The following is a 26,854-nucleotide window of genomic DNA, read 5'->3' on the forward strand; positions in this document are numbered from 1 at the left end:
ATACTGTTCGCACCGGCCCCACAGCCTTCCCTCTGATGTATTCTCGCCTATGCAACAGGAAGTTGCATCAGAGGAAAGGCTGTGGGGCCAGCATGAGCAGTGTGTATCAGTTGCTGCTCGCTGTTGATGAAAATCTTCTATTTAAATGGTATTCAGGGAAGGGCAGATGTTTGAGAGACCATATGGATGCAGGCAAGAGAGGGAGAGACCAAATCACTTATGGGACAAGGCAGAGTTCTGCCCACCCATCTTGGGCCCAGGCCCACCCAAATTTGGGTGCCTGGCTACGCCCCTGGTCTACATTCTGACATATACAATACTGCTGTCTTGAAAGTTTGGTGTATTTAAAGTGCAAGAATTCAAGCATTCTTGTGACAAACAAACAAAAAGAACAAGAACTAAGCAGCGTCTTAGGTGAGACAACAAGAATCACTGAGGGTTTGGGAGGGCAAAATGTCATTATTCACCAAGAACTACTGTTTACCACTTACCTTGTGGACACTTTTTGGGTTTTCAAGCCAAGCATAGTACATTTCTTCTACATAGTTTGAGCTGCTCCCATTCAAGAAGGATTCTGTGACTCCAGAGGAAAAACCACAGCCACTTTGGAGAAAGATCTTAGCAGCTACATTCTGCATTGCCCACAATTGAATACCACGTGGCCTCAGTTTAGCAAAAAGCAATCTGACGTGACTCATATTTGTTCAAGCAGGCGATCCTTCCAGGTCTAAAGAAAAACACAAAATTGAAAGAAAAGATGACCTACACTTACAAATGACTATAGTGATGTGATGTAAATATACAGCATGTTCTCCAGCTCTTTTAGGGTTCCACTTTACCTGGAACTGGATTCAACTTGTGCTACTGTGTCATAGGACTTCATTTACAGCTTTCCAGGTCTTTTTCCCCATGTTTTAACCCTCCCTCCATTTTTTCCCTCAGCCATTCCCCTTGCTTTTCCAGGCCAATCACTGTGCAAACCTCAACCAAAGACCACAGAATGCAAATTACCCTAGAATTCAGTACACTGTACTTGAGTCTCGACAGTATAAGAATCTATATATATAAAAGGCACTTTGAAGCCTCAAGCCGGAAACTTGAGGCGCCCGAGATATCCGGTTTGGCCTGCAGGCTCCAGTCACTGTAGCTCCGCCCTCGCGTCAAAACGCGATGATGTTGAGGGCAGGGCGGCCCTCGCGTCAAAACGCGATTACGTTGAGGGCGGGGCGGCCCTCGCAACCACGTCACTGAGGGACGAAGGGACGAAGAGGAGAGGTGTGCAACTCGGAACGGAGGCACGGAGGGGGTGTCTGCAACTCTGGAGGGAGGGAGGACGGACGGGGGGGGGGGGATTACCCTGCTAGCGTCCGTTTCATTTTTGCCAGAAACGGGCATTTCTTACTAGTAATTTAATAACAGATCACCTAAGTTTAGAGGTAAAGATGGCTCTTATTTTTAGCCTATTTTCTAAAAATACAAAAAGGGCAATTCTTACTTCTGGGGGAATCTGCACAAAAGTTTTGAAAATTCTGTGTACAATATTTAAAAGTTCTACAAAATTCTGTATTGTTTGTCTGTAGTGTTTTTGCATAGAATTTTGTCATTGTAAGGTCTGAAATTCCCTCCTGCCTTTTCCCTCCTCAGGCTCCAGCCTCCCCGTTCAGACTCTCACTGCAACTGTAGTTCTATCTCCCTCCAACTCCTAGCAAGACCCTTAATTCTGCCCCAAAGTCTTCTCCCACAGACAATACCCTCAACATCTCATTCTCCCTCCCCCAGGCACACACACACCTCCCTCCTTTCATTCTTTCTCCTCCACTCCCCAGCTATTATTCTGCATTTCCCACCCTCCCCAGGCACATGCTCAAACTTGATTTCCTCCCACACCAGTGCTACAGTCTCAGCTTGTTTTGCCCTCCCCTACAAAATCCTCATGGCAAACTCTCAGCTTTAGCTGCCCCCTCCCACTCACCAAGAAAGCACACTCATCTTGCTCTGCCCCCCCCCCCCACCCTGAAAGCACACTCATTTTGTTCTGCCCCACCTCCCACCCTCCCCATGGCACAATCATCTTGCTCTGCCCCCCTTCCACCCTCGCCATGGCACACTTATCTCGTTCTGCCCCCTTCCCCCACCCCCACAGAGATCGCATGGCAGGAGGAAGAGGAAGAAAACCACTGCACATCAGGTCACTTCCTCCTCCTCGGCCAACTTAGACCCAACTGTTACTGTGAACCGAGAGGGCCTCCCTATAGTCTCGCATGAGCAGTCTTGTCTAAGCCAGCAAAGAAGGAAGAAGTGAATCGCTGTGCAGTGGTTCACTGCATCCTCCTTCTGTCCGCAATATCTGCAAGAAGGAGGAGAAAAACCCAATGCCAGCACTTTGCAAAATTCTGCATAGCAAGAGCAGAATTCTGTGTATTCAGAGTGGGTGGAGAATTCTGCATTCTGTGCTGCACAGTTGCACAGAATTCCCCCAGGAGTAATTCTATAACTAGGAGCCCGAGGTGCCCGTTTACACACACAATTCCACCATAATGTAGCACTTACACACGTTAAGTGTCCCAAAGTGCTATTCTATAAGAGCACACATAAGTGCTATAATGCACAAATACAGTGGAGTGTACACACGGCTGGAGCATGGCTGGAGCATGGGTGGGATCTGGGCACGTCTCTTAGTTACATGCACAACTTACAGAACAGTATAAATTGGATGCACCTTTGTTGCATTTAGGCACACACAGTTATGCCAACTGTAAAGCTAGTGTAACTGTAGGTGCCTAAACGCAGGGCATTCCATTGCTGAGTTACACTAGTATTCTATAATGGAATCTTAGCACCCAGATGCCATTACAAAGTAAGTGATTCCTGTGTGGAATCAGGGCACCAGCAAGGAGGCGCCAGCTTACAGAATTGCCTCAATAGGTGTCTGTGTGTCATAAAATAGTAGAGATAAACCAGTAGAAATTGTGGGTAGATTGAAGCCAGAGACATTTTTACCTGCTCTGGAGCAGGTATAAATGTTAACGTGTAAAGTACATGCAAATTTTATAAAATATTTGCATAAATTGCAAAACTGCCTGTAATCTGCCCAAACTCTACCCCAGAGCACACCTATATACAGGTGACATAAAAGTATGCAACTTCTTGTGATCACATGTAACACCTGGGATAATGTTATAAAATCCTAATAAATCTAATATAATAATTTGCTCCTGCAACGTTCCAATGTGTCTACCTGCGTTCATAACCATCTCCTGACGTCACTCTCCCATATTAGAAGCCTGCTTGCTTGACGTCAGGAGATGTTCCTATTCGAAGCAGGGAGGCGGGAAGCGCGTGACCAAAATAAACAAGAGAGGGATGAGACGATGATCTCGAGGATGCTTCTGTCAATCTGTGACAGAAACGTACCAAGGGAGCAGCTTCAGCCCTTCGTGGACACCAGTGACAGCTAAACGGCAGTGGCAAAAAAGAACGGGAGCAAGCCCTGATCCCCTACCCTCCCCCTACAGCCACCCAGCGATTCTCCTCGCTCCCCTGCCCCCCCTACAGCCACCCAGCGATTCTCCTCGCTCCCCTGATTACCTCCGTCGAAGCGGCCGTGTCATTGAAAGCCCTGCCCGTCTCCAGCCTTCCCTTCAAGGGACAGAGGAGAATCGCTGGGTGGCTGGAAGGGGGGGGCAGGGGAGAGTGGAGAATCGCTGGGTGGCTGGAGCGGGGGCAGAGGACACAGGAGAATCACTGGGTGGCTGAAGGGGGGCAGGGGACACAGGAGAAATTGCTGGATGGTTGGAGGGGGGGCGGGGAGAGAGAATCGCTGGGTGGCTGGAGGGGGGCAGGGGAGACAGGAGAATTGCTGGGTGGCTGCAGGGGGGGCAGGAGAGAGAGGAGAATCACTGGGTGGCTACAGGAGGGGCAGGGGAGAGAGGAGAATCACACACACTCTCTCTCTCTCACAGACACATTCACACCCAGTCTCTCTCTCTCTCTGTCACACACACTCACACATTCACTCTCTCTCTCACACACTCACTCTCACGCACACTCTCTCAAACATACACACTCCGAGGAAAACCTTGCTAGCGCCCGTTTCATTTGTGTCAGAAACGGGTCTTTTTTACTAATAAATAATAAAAGCATTTAGAGGCATGAAATCTATGAAATATAAAAAGAAGTTTGCTGTAGAGTGGCCTAGTGGTTAGGGTGGTGGACTTTGGTCCTGGGGAACTGAGGAACTGAGTTCAATTCCCACTTCAGGCGCAGGCAGCTCCTTGTGACTCTGGGCAAGTCACTTAACCCTCCATTGCCCCATGTAAGCCGCATTGAGCCTGCCATGAGTGGGAAAGCGCGGGGTACAAATGTAACAAAAAAAATCTAACATAATTTGGAAGCAGAAAGCCTGTGAGGAAGTCAGTTGGACTATTAGATTAGGGGCACACTCAGGGAAGATGAGACCATAAACAGAAAGACTAAATATAGAGTAACTGAAAGAAATCTTATTGATCTAAAAGATATAATAGACCAAATGAGCAAGCTAAAAAAGAAGCAAATCACCCAGACTGAATACCCTCTGAATCAAACTTATAAAAGTAGTCCAGTGGAGAAGTTAATTAGACTAAATACATTTTGACTATCTTTTGGGAATTAATACCCCTTCTCCCATGTGCAGGTTAGAGCAGTGTTCTTTTCATGGAACTGGGTATTTTTATTCTCTTCATAAAGGCAAGAATACCATCTACACTTAAAGAGAACCATTTTATGGTAGCTATCCATTATCATAATTTATTTGATGCTCACAGTTGTTCAGATTTGGAATCCTTCCAGAGACTTCCCAGCTGAGCTTCCTTGAGATACATCTGTTATCTACTGAAATATATACAGTGCTGAGAAAAAGCTTGTGAACCCCAAGTATAATAATGATTATTACAAGTTACTTCTAATGATACTTTTTTAAAAATTATCTATTTATCAATTTTAACCAATAAATCATGACATAACATCACAATAATGAAAAAACTAAACCATGTGATATATATCTGATATTAACAAGAATATCTATACACATAATATTCAAAGAAAATCTTACACGTTTAGTGTTAGCCCACAAAATGTGGGAAAGGAGGGAAAAATAGATGGAAGTATCAGTGGTGTAGCTAGGAGGGGCGCCAGGAAAATGGCTGCTCCCCCAAATAGACTTCCAATGGTGACAGTGCCTATTTTTTATGTGATCCGTCTTGTTTAAGATGACTTTGGGCAATTTCAATCTGAAGTCTAAGATAATACACCCTGAGGACTACTGGTGGTGGTCACCCTTTTTTTTTTTAAATTTATTTATTTATAATTTTCAGAAAAATACAAACATATCCAGTTTGCAAAGTAAAACAGAGATACATTTCAAAGAAAAAATAAATGCTTAAATCTAGCATATATTAAACAAAGCAATCTTTTCACTCTTTCTTAGACCACCACAGGGTGGGGGGAGGGGACTAAAAAAATTTTAAGAAGAAATATAGTCCAAAAGAAAAGAGAAATTGCTTCAAATTGGCTTAGTCCTGTTTGTTAATTCTTCTTTAATTGCTGAATCAGTTTTCTTATTCAGGTAGATGGAATTTTAGCGTCCAGAAAAGACTTTAATTGAGGTGGCTCAAAAAAGACGTATTTAATGCCAGACATTTGAATTATACACTTACAAGGATATACCAAAGTAAAGATTGCTCCCAATGCTCTCGCTTCATCTCTTAATGCAAGAAATTGTTTTCGTCTTTGCTGTGTTGTTTTTGTAACATCGGGATAAACCCAAATTTTTTGACCATAGAACAGTGTTGGAAAATATTTAAAATAGAGTTTCATAATCAAGTTCAAGTCCTGTTCAAAAACCATAGATACTATAAGAGTCCGTCTAGATGTTATTTCAATTTTCGAGTCCTCTAGTAATGCAGTTAAATTTTGCATATCTACAATAGGAGATTCAAGTGTCTCTCCCGATTTTTGAACACTAGGTAGGTAATACACCTTGTTGCAAGGAGGACTTTCTGCAGGAGTTAACTTCAAAATCTCTTGAAAATATTTCTGGAGGAAGTCTCGAGGCGTCAAAGCAGGAGACATTGGAAAATTTAACATTCTAAGAGTAAGACGTCGGTTGTAATTTTCTATCTGCTCTATTTTACGAGCAGTGAAAAGTTTGTCTTTAACAAGAGCGTCTACCGTTGTTTTAACTTTAGTGGTCTCTTCTTTAATAGCAGAAATTTGAATTGAAGATTCTCTTTTTATTTCGTCATAAGATTCTGACATTAAATTCAACTTTCTTGTTAACAAAGAAACTTCTTTAGTGGATTTAGCCACCTCAATAGTCAATCTCTGAAGCGCCATCCATATAGCTGCCATAGTCACCTCCTGGAGCATTTCTTGCTCCAGAATGTTCTCCACCGGTACATCAGGGAAAAAACCGCCAGAAAGAGACAAGTCAGAAACTACGTCGGTATCTGCTTGTACTCTTGACTCCACTCTGGCTCCGGCAGGACAAGGAGGCGGTTTCAGCAACGGAGGCGAAAGCGTGGTCTCTAAATCCCTGACCGACGCAGCTCCTTCTGCGCCGATCTCAGCGGGTGTCGCCAGTCCGGATTCAAATGGTAAGCTTCTCACGAAACGATCAAGTGTTTGCTGTATAGGGGATGACGTTAGTGCCACTGGCGGTTTCACTTTTGTAATCCCCTTTCTTTTAGTATGAGGCATATCGAAATCCGGGGAAAATCTTCGTTTTAAGCAGCAAACAATTTGAGAGCGTCTGTGAGCACAGCTAGGACGCCATCTTGCTCCTCCCCCCTTCTTTGGTGGTCACCCTTTTACCAGACAAAAAGTAGAAAGCTGCAAGGAATCATAAAAAGCATCTCACTCCCTGTAATGTTGCTACACATTTATAGGGATAACGAAGAACAAAAGTTGCCCCTAACTGTAGAGCCTGAGCCCTTAACCACAAGAATTGCTTCCATTTCTTCTGGGTACTCGTGAAATAGAATTCATTCTGAAAGATTTTTTTTTTTTGCTTTAAAGGTTTTTAACTCATCATCTGTTGACCGAAATCTCACACTAGAAAGCTATGCGAAAAATACAACAAAGAAAATGTACCATTCAATGTGGAAACTCAAATGAGTAAAACCTTTCTTCCCAAGAGAAATATTCCGCAGCCTGGTACAATCAATGGTGCTAAGCCACCTAGATTACTGCAATGCAATCTATGCCAGATGCAAAGAACAAATCATTAAGAAACTCCAAACTGCCCAAAACACTGCAGCCAGAATCATATTTGGAAAAATGAAATACGAACGCGCCAAACCCCTAAGAGAAAAACTACACTGGCTCCCACTTAAAGAATGTATTGCGTTCAGAATTTGCACCCTGGTTCATAAAACCATCCACGACGAGGCCCCGGTTTACATGTCAGACCGCATAGACTTACCAACCAGGAACACAAAAAGATCAGCACGCACATTCCTGAATCTCCACTACCCCAGCTGCAAAGGATTAAAATATAAATTAACATATGCATCCAGCTTCTCCTACATAAGCAAGCAACTATGGAATGCACTTCCAAACACCATAAAAATAATGCAAGACCTAACAAACTTCTGAAAATCACTAAAAACCAATCTGTTCAATAAGGCATACCACTATATTCCATCCTAAACACCAGACAACGAAACTCATACCAGAACTGGACAAAACGAATTCTCTATACTTGATTACCTCTTTTACTTTGTCACTAACTAACTTTAATGCAATAGCACTTCATCTCTCATCCCGAAAATGAATTCTCTATACTTGACTGCTTAATCTACTCTGCCACTTATGAACTTTAATGCAATACCACTCTGTATTTCTCATTCCGGAAATGGTGATCGCCTTTACGGTATAATGTAAGCCACATTGAGCCTGCAAATAGGTGGGAAAATGTGGGATACAAATACAACAAATAAATATATAAATCTGTGATAATGAAAACAATCTATAAACTTCTTAGCGATTTTCAGGGTTGATTCAATCCATAGATTAGTAAGGCAACTAGACTTGTTGAACCCTAGTGCTTCCTGGTTATATTTGATGACTGCCTTCTTTTCAATAGAACATAATAAAAGTATCTCCTATATTATCTTTGGCACATCCTAAAATCTGGTGGAAGGAAACTGCCATCACCTTCTCAGGCTAATGCATCTGAAAAAGACAAAAAAGGTGCTGTGGATCACATGCCACCTCTAAACTAAAGGAAACTGCCTCAGCCATTCTTTGTACAAATACTGGAAAGGCCAGAATCTGAATTTGCTGACAGAGGGCAGTGATCTGTTCCTTGCCGGTGAAGGGAGCTGGTTCGATGGAAGATGTGGGAACAATTCTCTTCATAACTATAATCCTCAAACCTTTAAACAGCACCCTAGGATGCTTCAGATGCAGACTCCAAAATTATAGTGAAAGTCTGAGAAAGTAGCAACCCTAAAGCCATAGGCTCAACAGGCACAAGTGATATCCTTCTGGTCCTTGGAGCTGAATGGTGCCACATATTAGGGAGACTTACCTCTCCAATGCTCAGCACACTACAAGTCTGATGTTGAATCAAAGTGTTGAGACATGGGCATTGGTGCCAAATTAACTGATAACAATGCAAAGCATACATGTATCAATTATTTTAGCCCTGCAGATGGTGCCAAGACACTTGATGCCAAGAGACGGCCTTTAGTATTTTCTTGTCTCTAATATTACTGAAGCCAACATTGGATGGATCTTTGAAGGAAATGACACTTCCTCCTGTGTAATGAAGAGGAAAGTACCAATAATTTGGTATGGACCCTTGAAGACCACATCAGCTGTCTCAGTATGAGAGGATGAGCTCACCTCCAAACAAAGCTTCTTGGGAGAAGGTACAATCTCCCTGCTCTCGGGCTCATGCATCAACAGAGATTCATGTGGAGACACCAAAAGAATTACATTACTATCAGTTCTGAGTCACTTTGAGCGTAAACTCAACTGTATATACCTCTTCTCATGCATCAAATGGAAAAAGTAGGAAGGTTTCCTGATCCTGGTCCTCTTCTTCAAATTTCAATGACAATGTTTGATCCTTCAGTGCCAGAGGAGTACCAGTGGTTGATGCAGCTCATGGATCCTTCGATGTTAAGGAGAGAGCTTGAAACTAAAACGTTTTGCTGAAAATGTCAATTTAAGAGAATCATCAGAGCCTGATAGCCCTGCCTCAACCAGTGACAACATGCTCCAAGACAAGATAGTGGTTGCAAGTCTCATTATGGTCAGTCAATGATATCTTGAGATTGCAACGTGAGTAGTTCTTGAAGCCACTGTTAGACACTATGACACAACAGACAGCAAAATCAAATGGCATTTTGGTACAAAAAGGGTCAGAAGATGCTGCATTCAATCTTATCAAGAAGAGAAAAATCTCAAGACGGAGCCAGGGAGGCAATCTGATCTTGGTGCGCTAAATGATAAAGACACCCATTATATTCCAATGGATGTCTAGCGCACGCTAATTGTTAGTACGCCATAGTAAAAGAACCCCTAAACAAGAGATCCTATCACCAGTTTATGCTACATAATAGCAATGTCTCACAATAACAATCCAATGATCTGCTGTTTGAGGAGGAATTTCACATTTGCATGGGGTATCTGGAAGATGTAAACTCTGCATCATACAAACATCTCCAAATAAAGGCACATATGTGAAAAGCCCAAACATGGAACCATTTTATAAAGGCTTAATACTACTACTACTTAACATTTCTAAAGCGCTACTAGGGTTACGCAGTACTGTACAATTTACATAGAAGGACAGTCCCTGCTCGAAAGAGCTTACAATCTAGTAGACAAGTGAATGGTCAAATTGGGGCAGTCTGGATTTACTGAACGGTAAGAGTTAGGTGCCGAACGCAGCAATGAAGAGGTGGGTTTTAAGATCCATCTCCTATTTTTAAAAAGGCTATGGGTAGACCAATGTAGAGTGGACTGGTTGTATAACATATTAAAGGACCTCATAGATAAATAGCTAATTTGCAGTAATTTATTATGCAGCTCTCAACTGTTCTTAATTGTAATCATTAAGTCTCTCTCTTTCTAGTTAGGGCAGAAGTTGCTGTTGCTGAAGGGTTAACAAGAGACTTGGAATTGGTGATCCCCTGAAGCACTGCTTTGAGAAATTAAACTTGAATTGAGACTTATCTTAGATAGTTGAACTTTTGTTTTTAGTGTGATCACATATTGATATTTTCCATGCATATGTTTATAGATTCTTTATTGCAATGCATGGTTTGAATGCAAAGTTTTTCCTAGTGGGATATGGAGTTTTTTTGACCAGTTACTGTATTGGCCGCAACGTTATAACATGTTGCTATTGTGAGAAAGTGGCATCTGAGGTCACCTTTTCTCCACATTCCCATTTTTTTCTTGTGTTATATTTATCATTGAGTTTTAAAATTCATGGTGATCTAGTTTATGCTTTATAAAGAACTGGAATTAAGGAGTGTGGTGGAGCTATTTTTATTTTGTATGCTGATAAACACCATTTTTATTTGCAATTAAAAACTATTTAAAAAAAAAAGAGACTCATCGACAGTGACATTTGGTCCAATGATGACAGTTAAGAATAACCGAGAGTAGTATAACCAGTGCTTTTTTTGTGCCGGTACGCAACGGTACGGCGTACCGGCACCTTTTTTTTTTGCTCCCCCCGCCCCGTGAGTCCATGTCCCGCACGCAGTGCCAGCCCCCATTTCCGGCCGCTGCTGCTTCTCTTGTTGAGCAGCAGCGGCCGCTACACAAAGAAAAAGATTTTTTTTTAAAATTCAAACCTGGCTGAAACGCGGCACCCCGGCACTGTAGACAGCCATTAGGCATTGGCTGTTGCCCCGCAGCCGCTCCTCCTCTTGCCTCTACATCACTGCGCTCCTCCGGGGTCTTCCTCCAGGGGCAGTGACGTAGAGGCAAGAGGAGGAGCGGCTGCGGGGCAACAGCCAATGCCTAATGGCTGTCTACAGTGCCGGGGTGCCGCGTTTCAGCCAGGTTTCATTTTTTTTTTTTAATCTTCTTTTTCTTTGTGTAGCGGCCGCTGCTGCTCAACAGGAGAAGCAGCAGCGGCCGGAAATAGGGGCTGGTGCCGCGTGCGTCACGACTTCGCGCCGTTCGCGGGAAATTTGACAGGGAGAGGGAAACCAACAGAGGGAAGGATTGGGGAGAGAGAGAAAGAGGGAAAACAACAGAGGGAAGAATTGGGGAGAGAGAGAGTGAGGGAAAACAACAGAGGGAAGGATTGGGGAGAGAGAGAGAGGGAAAACAACAGAGGGAAGGATTGGGGAGAGAGGGAAAGAGGGAAAACAACAGAGGGAAGGATTGGGGAGAGAGAGAAAGAGGGAAAACAACAGAGGGAAGGATTGGGGAGAGAGAGAAAGAGGGAAAACAGAGGGAAGGATTGGGGAGAGAGAGGGGAAAACAGATGGAAGGATGGGGAGAGAGGGAAAAACAGATGGAAGGATGGGGAGAGAGAGGGGAAAAACAGATGGAAGGATGGGGAGAGAGAGAAAGAGGGAAAACAACAGGGAAGGATTGGGGAGAGAGAGAAAGAGGGAAAACAACAGAGGGAAGGATTGGGGAGAGAGAGAAAGAGGGAAAACAACAGAGGGAAGGATTGGGGAGAGAGAGGGGAAAACAGATGGAAGGATGGGGAGAGAGAGGGAAAAACAGATGGAAGGATTGGGGAGAGAGGGGAAAAACAGATGGAAGGATGGGGAGAGAGAGGGAAAAACACAGATGGAAGGATTGGGGAGAGAGGGAAAAACAGATGGAAGGATGGGGAAAGAGAGAGGGAAAACGGAAGGATAGGGAGAGAAAGAGGGAAGACGCTGGATGGAAGAATGCAGAAAGAAATAGGGGAGACACTGAAAGGATGGGGAGAGAAAGCAGAGCTGCTGGATGGAAAAGGGGAATAGAGAAAGACTGGAGAATAAGAGGAAGGGGCATGGGGAGAACAAGGATGAGGAAAAGATGAAAAGCCACAGGTAGATGAAGGAAATTAAAGAATGGATAGTAAGAATGAATTAAATCTGGACAGAGAGAGAGCCTGAAAAATATTGAAGAAAGCAAAGAAAAAGGAGACAAAAATGACAAATGGCACAGAAGAGTTAAGCGAAAACAAAGGAAAGGAGAATCACAGACTGGGACCAATATGGAAAGAAAAACAGTCACCAGACAACAAAGGTAGAAAAAATTCATTTTATTTTCATTTTAGTGTTTGTAATATGTCCAATTTGAGAATTTACATTGGCTGTCTTATTTTGCACTGGGTATACTGGAGCTGTAAGAGCTTACAGAGATTATTTATAATGAAAAAAATCACGTTATTTTTTTCTCCTATACTACTGTAATATTTTCAATGATGTCTGTTTATATGCGCCATGGCTGGTATAGGGGGTGTGGTTAATGTGGGTGTGGCTATCATAGGGGTGGAGCCATATGTGGTGACCCCGCCCATAATGAGTACCGGCACCTTTTTTTCTACAAAAAAAGCACTGAGTATAACAAATCGCTATAAGTTAGTTCTGAGGTCCTTGAAATATATTATACAACCAATGGTATGTCCACAGTCTTTGTTTATAGGAACTGGATCTACTGTGGTTTTTGTTGGAGTATTTTATAAAACCAACATAGGAACCTATGTAGCTTTGTAAAATAGATTCATTCAACAACCCCCCTCCCCCCCAGAGTGCTCATATAAATTTACACCTGCTACAAAGGTGTAAATGTACATATGGACTGTGCACTTGTGTATGTTACAAAACACACACATACATCACAACTCTGTCTCTGCTCAAACCATACTCATGGGAACACCTAAGCAGCATGTGCATATAAGTACATGCTATCTTGTACTTACATATTTGTTCATGAAACTGTATAATATTTATTTTCCAAGTAGAAAACATCGTTTCAACATGGAAAATGCTTTTAAAAAATTACCCCATGCTGCACAACTTTTTCAGTGGTTCAGGTCAACTCATAAAGAATCCTGAAAGCTCTCAAGTGTTACTGTCATTTATTGCCAATTCTTGCTCACAATGGCAAAGGTGAACTTACCACGGTCAACATATCTGTCAAAGCTGTCATAAATTTTCTGACTCATCTTACTAGTGAAGCATGAAGTTCAAGGTAACACTATTGTAAATAATCAATTGTCTTACAATAAAAAAAAGTTTTCAAAAGTACAAAGCAGAAATTGAACATCTTATGAATTCAGCAAAGCAAACTATTCTACAAATAATTTTGCAAATAAATCTTACTTTGCCTTTTGCAAAAATCCTTGCATTTTAATGCAAAATCTTTTGGATGAAAAGTAGCAAATCCTAATTCTAGCATTAAAAAATCAAAATTAATGGCATAAAAATAATAGGGGCCCTGTTTACTAAGTCGTGTTATAGGCGCATTAATGTTTGTAATGCGTGTTAACTGTGTACGCGCCTACTATATCCCTATAGGCGCCTACACAGTTATAACCCACGATAACTGTAGGCGCGTCAAAAACACTAAGAGGCTCATTTTCAAAGCACTTAGCCTCCCAAAGTTCCATAGAAACCTATGGAACTTAGCCTCCCAAAGTGCTTTGAAAATATGCCTCAAAGGCACCTTAGTAAACAAGGCCCTAGGATTTGAAAGACACAGAAAAATAAATACTTTCATTCTGTAAACGCTTAAAGGCACCAATGTTTGCCCTACTTGTTTTTGGTGTTAATATTTCACACATATTTTATTAAAGGAAAGCTCTTAACCCCTTAATTACCTACTGGTTTTTGACTGGTTAATGAATTACCACATAAAAAAAAACTGGCAGGCAAAGTTGCTCTGTGCACACCTCTGTATTGGCCATGTACTAAGGCAGAAGCTCTTGAAGCCTTTGACATAAAAAAGGAAGGCAACAAAACAGAAAATAGCTCAGGCTATATAATAATTCTCACCACCAACGTTCTAATAGATGCTCTCATGTACAATAGAGAATCCTCTACAATACATGAGCAAACTCCTTTCAATACGGTTGTAAAATTCTACTCAAGTATACTTAGGAATTGTACTAGCTAAGCTGGCTGACTTAATTATTACTAACTAGGATAAAAGGCCCATTTCAGAAATTAATGAAACGGGCGCTAGCAAGGTTTTCCTCGGAGTGTGTGTGTTTTACAGAGTGTGTGTGAGAGTGAGTGTGTGATAGAGAGTGAATGTGTGAGTGTGTGTGACAGAGAGTGAGAGTGGGTGCGAGAGTGTGCGTGTGTGAATGAGAGTGTGTGCCAGGGCCTCCCCTCCCCTGCCTCCCAGTTCGACGGGTTCCCCCCCCCCCCCCCCAACTTTTTAGGCATGATATATAGAATCTAGCCCTAAACGTAAAATTGTGTGCACAAGATTATAAAATGAGGGGGAAAATGTTTAAACAGTTCATTTTAGTTGGGGGGGGGGGGTAGAGAAGGAAGACACAAGCAAAGGAATACCTTTAATTCATAAATAAGACATCCTTGTTTATGAATTTACAGTATCAACTGGAGTAGTCTGAGGGTTAGAGCAGCAGGTTGAGAACCAGGAAACCCAGTTCAACCCCCACTTTGGCCCTTTGTGATCTTGGGCAAGCAACTTAACCCTCCATTGCCTCAGGTACAAACTTTGACTCCAAGCACTCTGGGGGCAGAAAAATTCCCAAGGGCCAATTCCATAAAGGCCGCTAAATATTAGGCTAAATCTAAGCTCTAAGCTAGTATTCAATAATAGCAAATTTGTGCACCTAATGTGTTATAGAGTACTAGCTAAAGTCAGCAATTTGGTGTCTAAATTTAGGCGCCAACACTTACACCTGGTCTACGGCAATAAACCATGCATTGAAATATCAGAATGTCCATGACCTGCCCATATGAACATCCCCTTTGCAGTTACATGCTAGAACACTTAAGACACTATTATATAACTGGGCGTCTAGCAGGCTTATTTTCGAAAGAGAAGGGCACCCATCTTCCAACACAAATCGGGAGATGGGCGTCCTTCTCTCAGGGTCGTCCAAATCGGCATAATCGAAAGCCGATTTTGGGTGTCCTCAACTGCTTCCGTCACGGGGACGACCAAAGATCATGGGGGCATGTTGGCACCCTAGCGAAGGCGGGACTGGAGCGTGATTACGAGATGGGCGTCCTCGGCCGATAATGGAAAAAAGAAGGGCGTCCCTGATGAGCACTTGGCCAACTTTACTTGGTGCATTTTTTCTTGCGACCAAGCCATGAAAAGGTGCCCGAACTGACCAGATGACCACCAGAGGGAATCAGGGATGACCTCCCCTTACTCCCCCAATGGTCATCAACCCCCTCCCACTCTAAAAAAAAAACTTCAAAAACATTTTTTGCCAGCCTCAAATGTCATACCCAGCTCCATCACAACAGTATGCAGGTCCCTGGAGCAGTTTTAGTGGGTACTGCAGTGCACTTCAGCCAGGCGAACACAGACCCATCCCCCCCACACCTGTTACACTTGTGGTGGTAAATGGGAGCCCTCCAAAACCCACCCAAAACCCACTGTACCCACATGTAGGTGCCCCCCTTCACCCCTTAGGGCTATGGTAGTGGTGAACAGTTGTGGGGAGTGGGTTTTGGGGGGGGGGGGGGTTAGGGAGCTCAGTACCCAAGGTAAAGGAGCTATGCACCTGGGAGCAATTTGTAAAGTCCACTGCAGTGCCTCCTAGGGTGCCCGGTTGGTGTCCTGGCATGTCAGAGGAACCAGTACACTATGAATTCTGGCTCCTCCCATGTCCAAAGGGTTTGGATTTGGTCGATTTTGAGATGGGCGTCCTCGTTTTCCATTATGGCCAAATACCAGGGACGACTATCTCTAAGGTCGACCTAAATGTTGAGATTTGGGCATCCCTGACCATATTATCGAAACGAAAGATGGATGCCCATCTTGTTTCGATAATACGGGCTTCCCCGCCCCTTCGCGTGGCCATCCTGCTAGGACGCCATCATGAAAACTTGGGCGCCCCGTTCGATTATGCTCCTCTAAGTGTACTAACTGCCATTTTTCCCTCATTTTGGCACTTAGTTACTGTTAACTTTCATTTGAGTGCCAAAAGTTATGCACCTAATTGGTGCCTAACCTTTGGCGTGCTATATAGAATTGCCCCCCTATTGTGTCTGAATGCATCTTGCCTTGAGGTACAACTGAAAAAGGCATGAGTTAAATCCATTCTCCTACCCCCCTTCCCCTTATGCATTACTGTATCTAATTACTGCAGTCATCTAAAGGGCTGCATGTAAAATACCAAATAAATCTAAATTCTATTACTGAGCCTTTTAAGCTTTCTTAAAATAGATCTGAAGGCTCCTGCCATAGCCCTTGTCCATAGTTTAGCTCCTTTAACTTTCCATTTTTTAACATCAAAATTCTCAGGTGTTTAAAGAGTATGTCATACTGGGGAACATTTTCAATAAGGCACCTAACAGCAAAGTTGCACATATACTTGAAAGCCTGCAGAGAACAAGGCAATTTGCAAACACCAGGTGCCCACAAAACGCTGCCTGTGAAAACTGGGATTTTTAGTTTATGCAGATATTTGATCACTGCCTTTTGAAATCAAACAAAACAATTTACACAGCTGTCAATCAAAAAAAACACTAAATTCAAATTACAGCAAAAAGTAACATCCACAAGCATACCCTTAAGCAAAGATGTACAGGGCTGCAAAGTCAGCCTTTTAAAAATGTACAGTACACCTACAAAGTATCACCAGAGCATCTCTTACATCATTTCTATAGCGCTACTGGACATACACAGCGCTGTATACTGAACACGTAAGAGACAGTTCCTGCTCAACAAAGCTTACAATCTAATCAAGATAGACAAACAGGACAAATAAGGGATATGGGAATTACTTAAGGTGGGAATGATAAAACAGACATTGGCACTGAACAAGTGAATAGGAATTAGGAGTTAAAAGCAGCCTAAAAAAGGTGGGCTTTTAGCCTAGATTTGAAGACAGCCAGAGCTGATGTACTGATTCAGGAAGTCTATTCCAAGCGTATGGTTCAGCAAGATAAAGGAACAGAGTCTGGAGTTGGCAGTAGAGGAGAGGGGTACAGATAAGAGAGATTTACATGGAGTTCCCAAGGAGGAGAGTAGGGAAAGATAAGAATGGAGACATACCAAGGAGCTGCAAAGTGAAAGCACTTGTAAGTCAATAAGAGGTGTTTGAAGAATTATATGTGGAAATGGATAGGGAGCCAAAGAAGTGACTTGAGGAGAGGGCTAATATGAGCATAGCAACACTGGTAGAATTTAAGTCATGCAGCAGAATTTTGAACAGATTGAAGGGGAGAGAGATGGCCTAGTGGGAGACCTGTGAGAAGAAAGCTGCAGTATTCTAAGAAAGAGGTGATAAGAGTGTGGATAAGGGTTTTCGTAGTGTGCTTAGAAAGGAAGGGCAAATTTTTGTGAGGTTATAAAGAATGAAACAACATGTATTAGCAGTCTGTTGGATATGTGCAGAGAAAGAGTGTGAATAAGGATTTTGTTTGTGTGCTTAGAAAGGAAGGTACAAATTCTGGCGACAGGGAAAGAAACGACAGGTTTTTAGCAGTCTGTTGGATATGTGCAGAGAATGAGAGAGAGGAGTCAAAGATGACCCCAAGGTTACAAGCTGATGAGACACAGAGGATGACAGTGTTATCCACAGAGAAAGGAGAAGGGGAGAGGTGGGTTTAGGGGGAAAGATAAGAAGCTCAGTCTTGGCCATGTTAAGTTTCAGATGGTGGTGAGACATCCAGGCAGCAATGTCAGACAGGCAGGCTGAGACTTGAGTCTGGATTCCTGCTGAATTTCTGGTGTGAAGAGGTAGATCTGAGAGTTATGAGCATAAAAGTGATACTAAAAACTATGGGAGGAGATCAGAGCACCAAAGGAAGAAGTATAGGTGGAGAAAAGAAGAGGTCCCAAGACAGAGCCCTGAGGTACACTGATAGTGGGATAGAAGTGGAGGAGGATCCATCAGAGCAAGTGCGAAAGGAGCGATAAGAAGAAAACCAGGAAAGAACAGAGCCCTGAAATCCAAGTCAGGATGGCGTATCAAGGAGTAAGTGGTGATCAAGTGTCAAAAGCAGCAGATAGATCGAGAAGAATGAGGATAGAATAGAGACTTTTGGATCTAGTCAGGAACAGGTCATTAGAGACTTTAGTAAGGGATGTTTCAGTTAAATGTAGAAGGCAAGCGCCAGACTGAAGTGGATCTAGAATAACTTGAGATGAAACCAAGTCAAGACAACAGCAGTGAACACATTCAAGTGTCTTGGATAGGAAAGGGACAATAGTTTGAAGGGCAGGTAGGGTCCAATGAAGGTTTTTTAAGGAGTGGTGTAACTATAGCATGTTTGAAGGCATCAGGAACAGTTGCAGTGGAACGTGAAAGATTGAGGATATGACAGATAGAAGGGATGTTGACAGTAGGAGAGGTAGTGCTGAGTAGATGGGTGGGAGGACCAGAGAGTCAGTTTGGAGGAAAGAAAATGTGCAGTTTCTTCTTCAGTAATTTCAGAAAAGGAGGCAAGGGTTGAAGGAGGATTGACAGAGTGGACTGGGAGGAGGAGAGGTGGAGGTGAATTGGTTGTGAACCTTATCATGAAAGTACTCAGCCATAGTCTGGGGAGAAAGTGAAGGAGGGGTTGGAGGTGGAGGCACATTGAGGAGGGTGTTCAGTGTGGCAAAGAGGGTTTGCGCCAAGAGAGATTGTCAAGTGGATGTAGTATTTTATGTTGCCAACTGTGCATGCATTATAAAAGTATGCATCTAAGTTGAAAATCCACATACTGCATACAGATGGCTTATGAATGTTAACTCTAGTTTGTAAAATAAAGAATCACCGCCAAAACACAGCTGGGGAAAATGGACCCCAAACTGTAAGCTCTAGGGGACGGAGACCCTCATATACTTGACTCACAAGGTATACAGAACATAGAAACATGAAAGCGGATAAGGGCCAAATGGCCCATCCAGTCTGCCCTTCCTCAGTAACCACTAACTCCTCCTTTTCCTAAGGGATCCCACATGCCTGCCCCATGCTTCCTTATATTCTGACACAGTCTTCATCTCCACTACCTCCACCGGGAGGCCATTCCACACATCCACCACCCTTTCCATGAAGAAGTATTTTCTTAGATTCCTCCTAAGCGTATTTCCTCTCAACTTCTTCCTAAGCCCTCTCATTTCAGAGTTTTCCTTCATTTGAAAAAGGCTCACCTCCTGTACATTGATGCCACTGAGGTATTTAAATGTCTCTATCATATCCCCTCTCTCCCGCCTCTCTACCAGCGTATACATGTTTTATGACAGAGACCGTTTGACAATTTTGTAGCCACCCTCTAGACCAACTCCATCCTGTTTATATCTTTCCGTAGGTGCGGTCTCCAGAATTGCACGCAGTACTCTAAATGGGGCCTCACCAGAGACTTATACTGGAGCACTATCACCTCTTTTTTTCCTGCTGGTCATCCCTCTTATGCACCAGAGCATCCTTCAGGCTTTGACCATTGCCTTTTCTACCTGTTTGGCCACCTTAAGGTCAGACACACTCACCCCCCACCAAGTCCCGCTCTTCTTTCATACACAGAAACACTTCACCCTCAATATGGTACTGTGCCCTTGGATTCTTGTAACCCAAGTGCATAACCTTGCATTTCTTAACATTAAATTGTAATTGCCAATTATCAGACCATTCTTCAAGTTTTGCCAGGTCTTTCCTCATGTCATCCACACCCTCCAGGGTGTCCACCCTATTACAGTTTGGTATCATCCGCAAAGAGACAAACCTTACCAGGCAGTCCTTCTGTAATATCACTCACAAAGATGTTAAAAAGAGCTGGCCCAAAGACAAATCCCTGCAGTATGTATGTCAACATCTTCATAATCATTGGCCTCCAAATATCATACAGTTTGATTTTCATATTTTCTTAAGCTATATTTGTTCCAATCAATCTTCAGCTCTCTGGCTCCCTTATTCCCTACCAGCTGATTCTTTCCTCTCTAACCATCCCTTCTTACTCTCACCCACTTCATTTCACTAGCCCCCCTTGCAATCTTCCATTACCTGAGGTCTGACTCCCTCACTCCCCCCTCATGATGTACCTGAAACCACCCTCCCTTGGATTAATTTTCATTTCACTCATCCCATGGTATATATCCTTCCCTGGTATCTCTCTTATACACATAACCCATTACTTTTTCAGGTTCTCACACACTGCACCACACCATTAAGTGTGCGTGTATACACGTGTTTCCTACACCCTTGACCTTCCCCATTACTTCTGGCTGGCTGTCACCCTCCATCACCACCTCTGCCCCTCCCCAGCACTATCATTGGCTTTCTTTAATCCATGTGCTTCGTTCCAATTTGCTGGTCCCTTTCCAGCAGCTCTCTTGCACCCCTTTCCCAGCTCTTGTGTTCCTGTATTTCCCTGCCACACATTTTCACATGCAATCTTGCCCCCAACATGGTTCTCACACACTCTCCCAACCCTAGCCTGTCTTCTCCCACCTGCTGCAAAACACCTGGCAATATGGACACTGGGAAGAAAAAGGTTTCATTTCTGCTACCTGGGACTTTGCAAGGACATGGTGGTCACTGTGCATTCATCCCCTCACCACTTCTCATGCACCTTTCCCCATTTACATCTTCTCCCTCCCTACAAATCACTGGCAGGAGTCAAAGCTGTTGTGGAGTTACATTCAGGTACAGTGGGTGTTTGGGTTGACACTGGAGCAGACAATGCAGAACAAAGGGAGCCCCTCTTCTTTACTGTTCCAATCCATCCTTCCAACCCAGAGGCACAATGGAGCAGAAAGGTTGAGCTCTCTGTTGCCAGCAGGGACAGGAGAAGGGGGAATGCTGTTTCTGCTGACCACAAACAGATCCTTGGTAAAAGGATAAAAGGGGCTGAATCTAATAGACCATGGCAAATAAGACCTTTCCTGTTCTACCCTTACCCTGCTCCATTTTGTCTCCGGGACAGAAGGAAGAAAGGACTGGAAGAAAAAAAAATCGCAAGGGCTCTTCTGCTGTATCTGCTCTAATGTCTACTGTATCTGAATGTAACTCAACTTCAGCTATAACTTTAAAGGCCAGAGTTAAATCCAAAATCCCTCCCCTGTCATTGAATGTTAGAAGGGCGCGTTGAACAATGTAGCAAAGCGATTTTTTTTTCTTTTTTTCTGATTCATGATCTCCTCCTCTGGTCCATCCCTCCAGCTTTGTTCTCTGCTGTCAAAGCACCGTCTCAGAGTTGGGGTAAAAAAAAACTCAATGAACCCATGCATAGTCACACACCACTGCCTAATAGAACCTAGACATAGGAAGGGATTTCCCACATCCCGGTCCTCCAGGTGAGAAAACAAAAGATGAACGTAATTACTATGACACCGTTATCTTTATCACAGAACAAGCGACTAATATTTTGCTCCACCTTTTCACGCCCACCATACCTGAAGGCCAAAAGTCAAACCTCGCAGTCAACAAAGGCAAGTAGGACGTCGCCCCTTACTTGCTGAAACCTTTAATACAGGCCAGTCAAAACAACCTCTCACCCTCGAGGCACGAAAGACACACAAGCTCAAAAAGGCAGATTGAAAATTGACGGCGCATATTAATTAACACCCTTCCCCCTCCCCTGCTGATGCTGACATTAAACAGACACTACAATAAGTGGAATATAAAAAACCGGCCACACAGCACCGGCTTTTGTTTACCTGAATCACGTGCTGGGGAGGGGGAATTGGCTACTGTCAACGGAATGAGGAAAAAACCCTCCGCCAAGGCGCATTCGCTTGGCGCTAGCGCCGTGACGTCACAAAGGGAGGCGGAGATTTTTAAAAAGGGAGAGGGGGAGTGAGAGGGATTGAGAAGGAAGCAGCTGCAGGCTTGTCATCCGTTCGATCGCTGTTCGTGGTGCTGCAGTGTAAGCGCGAGGCTGTTGAGAGGGTCAAATACAATGGTAGCTTAGTTGAGGTTGAGCTATGAGGTGTTAAAGGGGAAAGCTATTTTGTTTGGTCGGTTTTATTACTTATGTCTGTTGTATTTTAACTGAAGATATATAACGTATACAATTGTTAACGTATAAAAAATACACGTTATTTACTATTTATATGTGTAAATAAAAGTACAGGTTTAAAAAAAATGTTTTATAATTTGAAAAAATAATGGAAAAGCAATTGGTAAATACCAAACAATAAACCAATTATCTTGCTCTTAAAACTTGAGAAACAGTATGCCACAAATATAATTGTTCTTAATAATACCTCAACTGCCCCAGGATAAGTCATAGACTTTTACACATGATAACCCAATGGGGCGCACTCTCATAGGCTCACTGGCAAGTTGTAAAAACCATAGTGGAAAACTCCCCAAAAGGAGAAAAAAAGCCACTATTGTAAGAAAACAAATGTCAGTAATGTACAAGGCCCCCCTTGTTTTGTGAAGCTGCATCAGGAGGTGAAACCTTTCTCAAAATTGCAGAGGCAAAAAATGGCGAGAAGGAATTTAAAGACACTCAGAAATCTTTTTTTCTTTTCAACAAACTATATTGCACTGAACAGCTGATAACCAATCAGAAAAAGGCATCTCATTCTCTTGGTCCATTCAAACCATGTGGAATTCTCATGTCATAATGAAAAATCAAACATTGCTTTCGTTGCTGTAAAATTCTAGATAGATCTTGCCTGTGGCCATTGTCTGGTATGTGCTCAATAGCCATGCATTTCAGTTCTTCAAACTTATAAATGAACTCTACGCAGTGTTTAAACATAGGGGCTTCCAATTTTTTAGTTTTCAGGTACTGTCTGTGTTCTACTAAACACATTTTCAATTTTTGCTTGGTTTGTCCCAAATACAATAGTCCACATGGGCAATGCATAAAATATATTACCCAAGTTGTATTACAATCAGTGGGACTCAATATTGGAATCATCTTGGTTTTTTTAGCCCACCAAAATTGCCTTCTTCCATGTTTTCATACACTGAGCATTGACCACATTTTCGATGTCCCATGCCTTTAGATCTAATTGTCATATGAACATCTGAACTAGATAAAATGTCACCAGATTTTTGTTCCCTGCATAAGATATCATGCACCTAGGCTTCCAAAACTGATCATGTGTGCCCAGAACTCTCCAATGTTTTTGTATAACTTTGGCTATTTTGGGGGTAAAATCTGTGTATTTTAAAATACACACAAAATCTTTGATCTCTTTCTGGGGTTTGGAATATAACATCAATTATTAAATAGTGCTTTCTTATAGGCATTTTTTACAACTTTATGAGGAAAGGGGGAAGGAAAATGGGACTTGATATACTGCCTGTCTGAGGTTTTTGCGACTACATTCAAAGCAGTTTACATATATTCAGGTACTTATTTTGTACCAGGGCAATGGAGGGTTAAGTGACTTGCCCAGAGTCACAGGGAGCTGCAGTGGGATTTGAACTCAGTCCCCCAGGATCAAAGTCCACAGCACTAACCACTAGGCTACTCCTCCACTCTGTCCATAAATTTGTCCATTCATTTAATCACTTTTTCTTTATACCTTTCTTTTGAATCACAGATATGACGATATCTCATAAACTGAGAAACAGGAAGGCTGATTTAATGTGAATAGGATGCATACTGTTGAACATAAGCAATGCTATCCATAGGTTTTGAGTAAACGCTAGTGTTTATTTGACCCTGCTGGAACTGAATCTGCAAATCTAAAAATTTACATTCTACTGGATGATATTCATACAAAAAATGGAAAGTAGAATGTATGTTGTTCAGTTCTTTTACAAATTTTTGTAAAGACTCCTCAGTGCCATTCCACATTACAAAAACATCATCTATATACCACCACCAGGAAAATACCTTGTTGAAACTGTCCACGGTATAAATAAATGTTTCTTCTATGTGTGTAATAAACAGATTGGCTATTGAGGGCGCAAAGGATGCCCCCATTGTCACTCCACGAAGTTGCTGAAACAATTTTCCATCAAACAAAAATTATGCAGGATTTTCTTCCTATAGAAGAGTGTAGATAGTCTTGGTTTGCCTGTGAAGGATTGGTTTAGCCCAGGATCTATGGTCATTAGTCTAATTCTACTGCTATTGGTAATCTATTCTCAGGATATTATAGTTATATAATTACTCATATATATAGTCATATATCTATTGGTGGAATAATCATATTTTTTGATAGTGTACAAAGTTTTGTAACTTGCTTTGCATTTTGCCATATCGTTATTATTATATCTATAATACTACTACTACTACTTAACATTTCTAGAGCGCTACCAGGGTTACGCAGCGCTGTACAATTTAACAAAGAGAGACAGTCCCTGCTCAAAGAGCTTACAATCTAATAGACAAGTGAACGGTCGGTCCGATAGGGGCAGTCAAATTGCTCTCCCTTCCATCACCTAGAAAATAAAATTAAAATCCCTTAACCCACAGAGGATAACTGGCCTTAATTGTCAGTTCTACCAACTAAAAATAGACATTAGTGGGGGGGTTTTAACATACTGTAATCATTAATAATCTGGGGAAGGAAGTAATGTGTATGGTAGTCAAATTTGTGTATGGCACAGTTACTCAAATTACTTAAAGCATAAGCAGGCGGTTAAGCAGGAGACCTCGACAGATTGAACAACTGAGCATTAATATGCTATAAGATATTTAGGGGTCCTTTTACTAATCTGAGGTGAGTGCTAGTGCACACTTACCGCAGTTTAAAATGGCTTACCATGGGACACGCTCAGGCATCCTGTGATAAGAGTGGAGACGTGAAAAGTGGATGAGTGGCCTAGTTGTTAGAGCACCAGTCATTACATTCAGAGGTGCATATATACATAATATATTTCCATTTTGGCATATATACATAATATATTTCCATTTTGGCATTATTCCTTTCATGGGAGTCAGCCTTACATGATCCTAAGGTCCAATTAGGTACTCTCATATCCTTAGTGAATGAGTCCAGAATAATTGCTATTGGTTATTAAGGTACTTCTATATCAGATAATTGTGATTATCTGATATAGAAGTACCTTATCATACATGTCCTGGAATATCTGGATTTCAATGTTCTACCTAAGGCCCTCCCTCACACATTTTCCTCTGTCTTTGAGATCCACATATACCAAGACAGCTGACTCCTCCCCAACACAGTCTAATATCCAAGTAATGTGTGAGGTTCACCACCTTCACACCAGGCAGGCAAGTGACCAAGTGATCCTCACAAACACCAGCCATCCAGCTATCTACATGCCTAATGATCAAATTACCTACTAAAATGGCCATCCTCTCTCTTTCCTTCTGGGCAGAAGCTCCTGGAGATACATCCTCAATATGAGAGGATATTGCATCCCCATGAGGGCAAGTTCTGGCTGTGGGATTTTATCCTACTTTACCAGGGTGATGCTGTCCTTTTAGGTGACCTCCTTCCTCTAAGGTAGTACAGGGGCTGACAGACTGGATGTGGAAGTTCTCTACTATGTCCCTGTAGGTCTGTTCTAAATACCTCTCCATCTGTGTAAGCTCCTGCAAGTGTGCTACTCTAACCTCAAGGGATTGGACTCATTTAATGAGAGCACTGAGCACACACATGTAACCTCTCGCCAACTGGGAGATAATCATAGATGTGACTCTCAATGCAAAAGACCAGGTAGCACTCTTGTTTAGGGCAATCACTTCCAGATGAATACACTGTAATGACAGATGCCCCTCTTCTTTTAATTAGAAAATTTGACTATAAATTAAAACATATGCCAGGGATGGGTGGGAAAGAAGATTGAATTAGGCCCTGCTCTGCTATCCATTGTCTATCTTTTAATGCTGTAGGCTGTAACAGTTAAGTTTAAAACTCTGGCAGAAAGCTTAAGTTTAATACAATGGCAAAAAAGAGTTTTAAACTATAAATAAAGCACACCTGGAAAGAAGAGACCCAGGCAGCTGAGAGGAACTAATGGGAGCAGAGACAAATGTAAAAGAGCTATAATAAATCAGGGAAGAGAGACTGGCCACTGAGGTTTGCAAGAGAGCTATGGACAATCCTAAGGGGAAGACAGACTAGTGAAAAGCACAGCAGAGTGACCCAGGAGCTGCAGAGTCCAAGGGTCCAGCTGCACAGAGAAGCCCAAGAAGCCAGAAAGAGACCAGAGAGGTGAGAGCAGCAAGACATTATGCCAGACAGAGAGAGAGCTTGGAAGCCATGGTGTGCTGCAGAATGATAAAGAGAGTGTCTCTGATTCTATCAGGGAGAGAAAGACCTGCTGAAGGAACTGCAGTAAAATGATAGGATTATAAGTAAAAGAGAATCATTAATGTCAGACGGAAAACTCTTGGGCCAACATTTAAAATAAATTATGCAGTTGAAAAACATGTAGTTTGCTTATCAATGTATTTTTGAAAAACTATATGGATAGTATCAGCCATTTAAAATGCTAAATGGTGTGATACTATCTGTATAAAAGTGGGTCAGGTTAGGGGAGGAGTAAGAGTGGGCTAAAAAATGATCTGGATTGCTGTGATATTCAGCCGCTTTCTGGATAAGTCATCCATTTAGTTTCAACTAGTTTCCCATGTTTGAATCTTGTTCAGTAAAAGGTATAGTTGTTGATGTCAATGCTGGCTGGCTAAAGTTTTGCAGAGAATCGAAGTTGGTGGAGTCTTAAGTGCAAAACTGTGATTGAATAAACAAGAGCTACTGCTGTGCCATTAGTTTATTTAGAACAACTTGGAGAAATATGTAGAATCTAAGCTGGTAGAACTAT

General features: G+C 42.4%; 1 protein-coding gene across 1 annotated transcript in view; it reads right to left on the reverse strand.

Moving 5' to 3' along the window:
- OGDHL (oxoglutarate dehydrogenase like) overlaps window positions 1-21,839 on the reverse strand; it is a 260,916-nt gene extending 239,077 nt beyond the window's left edge. Inside the window, exons 1-2 of the mRNA XM_030203286.1 lie at window positions 21,808-21,839; window positions 492-727 (exon numbers count right to left, since the gene is read on the reverse strand). Coding sequence (XP_030059146.1) covers window positions 492-698 — 207 coding nt within the window. The 5' untranslated portion in view covers window positions 699-727; window positions 21,808-21,839. The remainder of the gene's footprint in view (window positions 1-491; window positions 728-21,807) is intronic.
- Between the last annotated feature and the right edge of the window lie 5,015 nt (window positions 21,840-26,854).

The sequence above is a fragment of the Microcaecilia unicolor genome, chromosome 5 (genome assembly GCF_901765095.1).
Source record: "Microcaecilia unicolor chromosome 5, aMicUni1.1, whole genome shotgun sequence".
Taxonomy (NCBI): domain Eukaryota; kingdom Metazoa; phylum Chordata; class Amphibia; order Gymnophiona; family Siphonopidae; genus Microcaecilia; species Microcaecilia unicolor.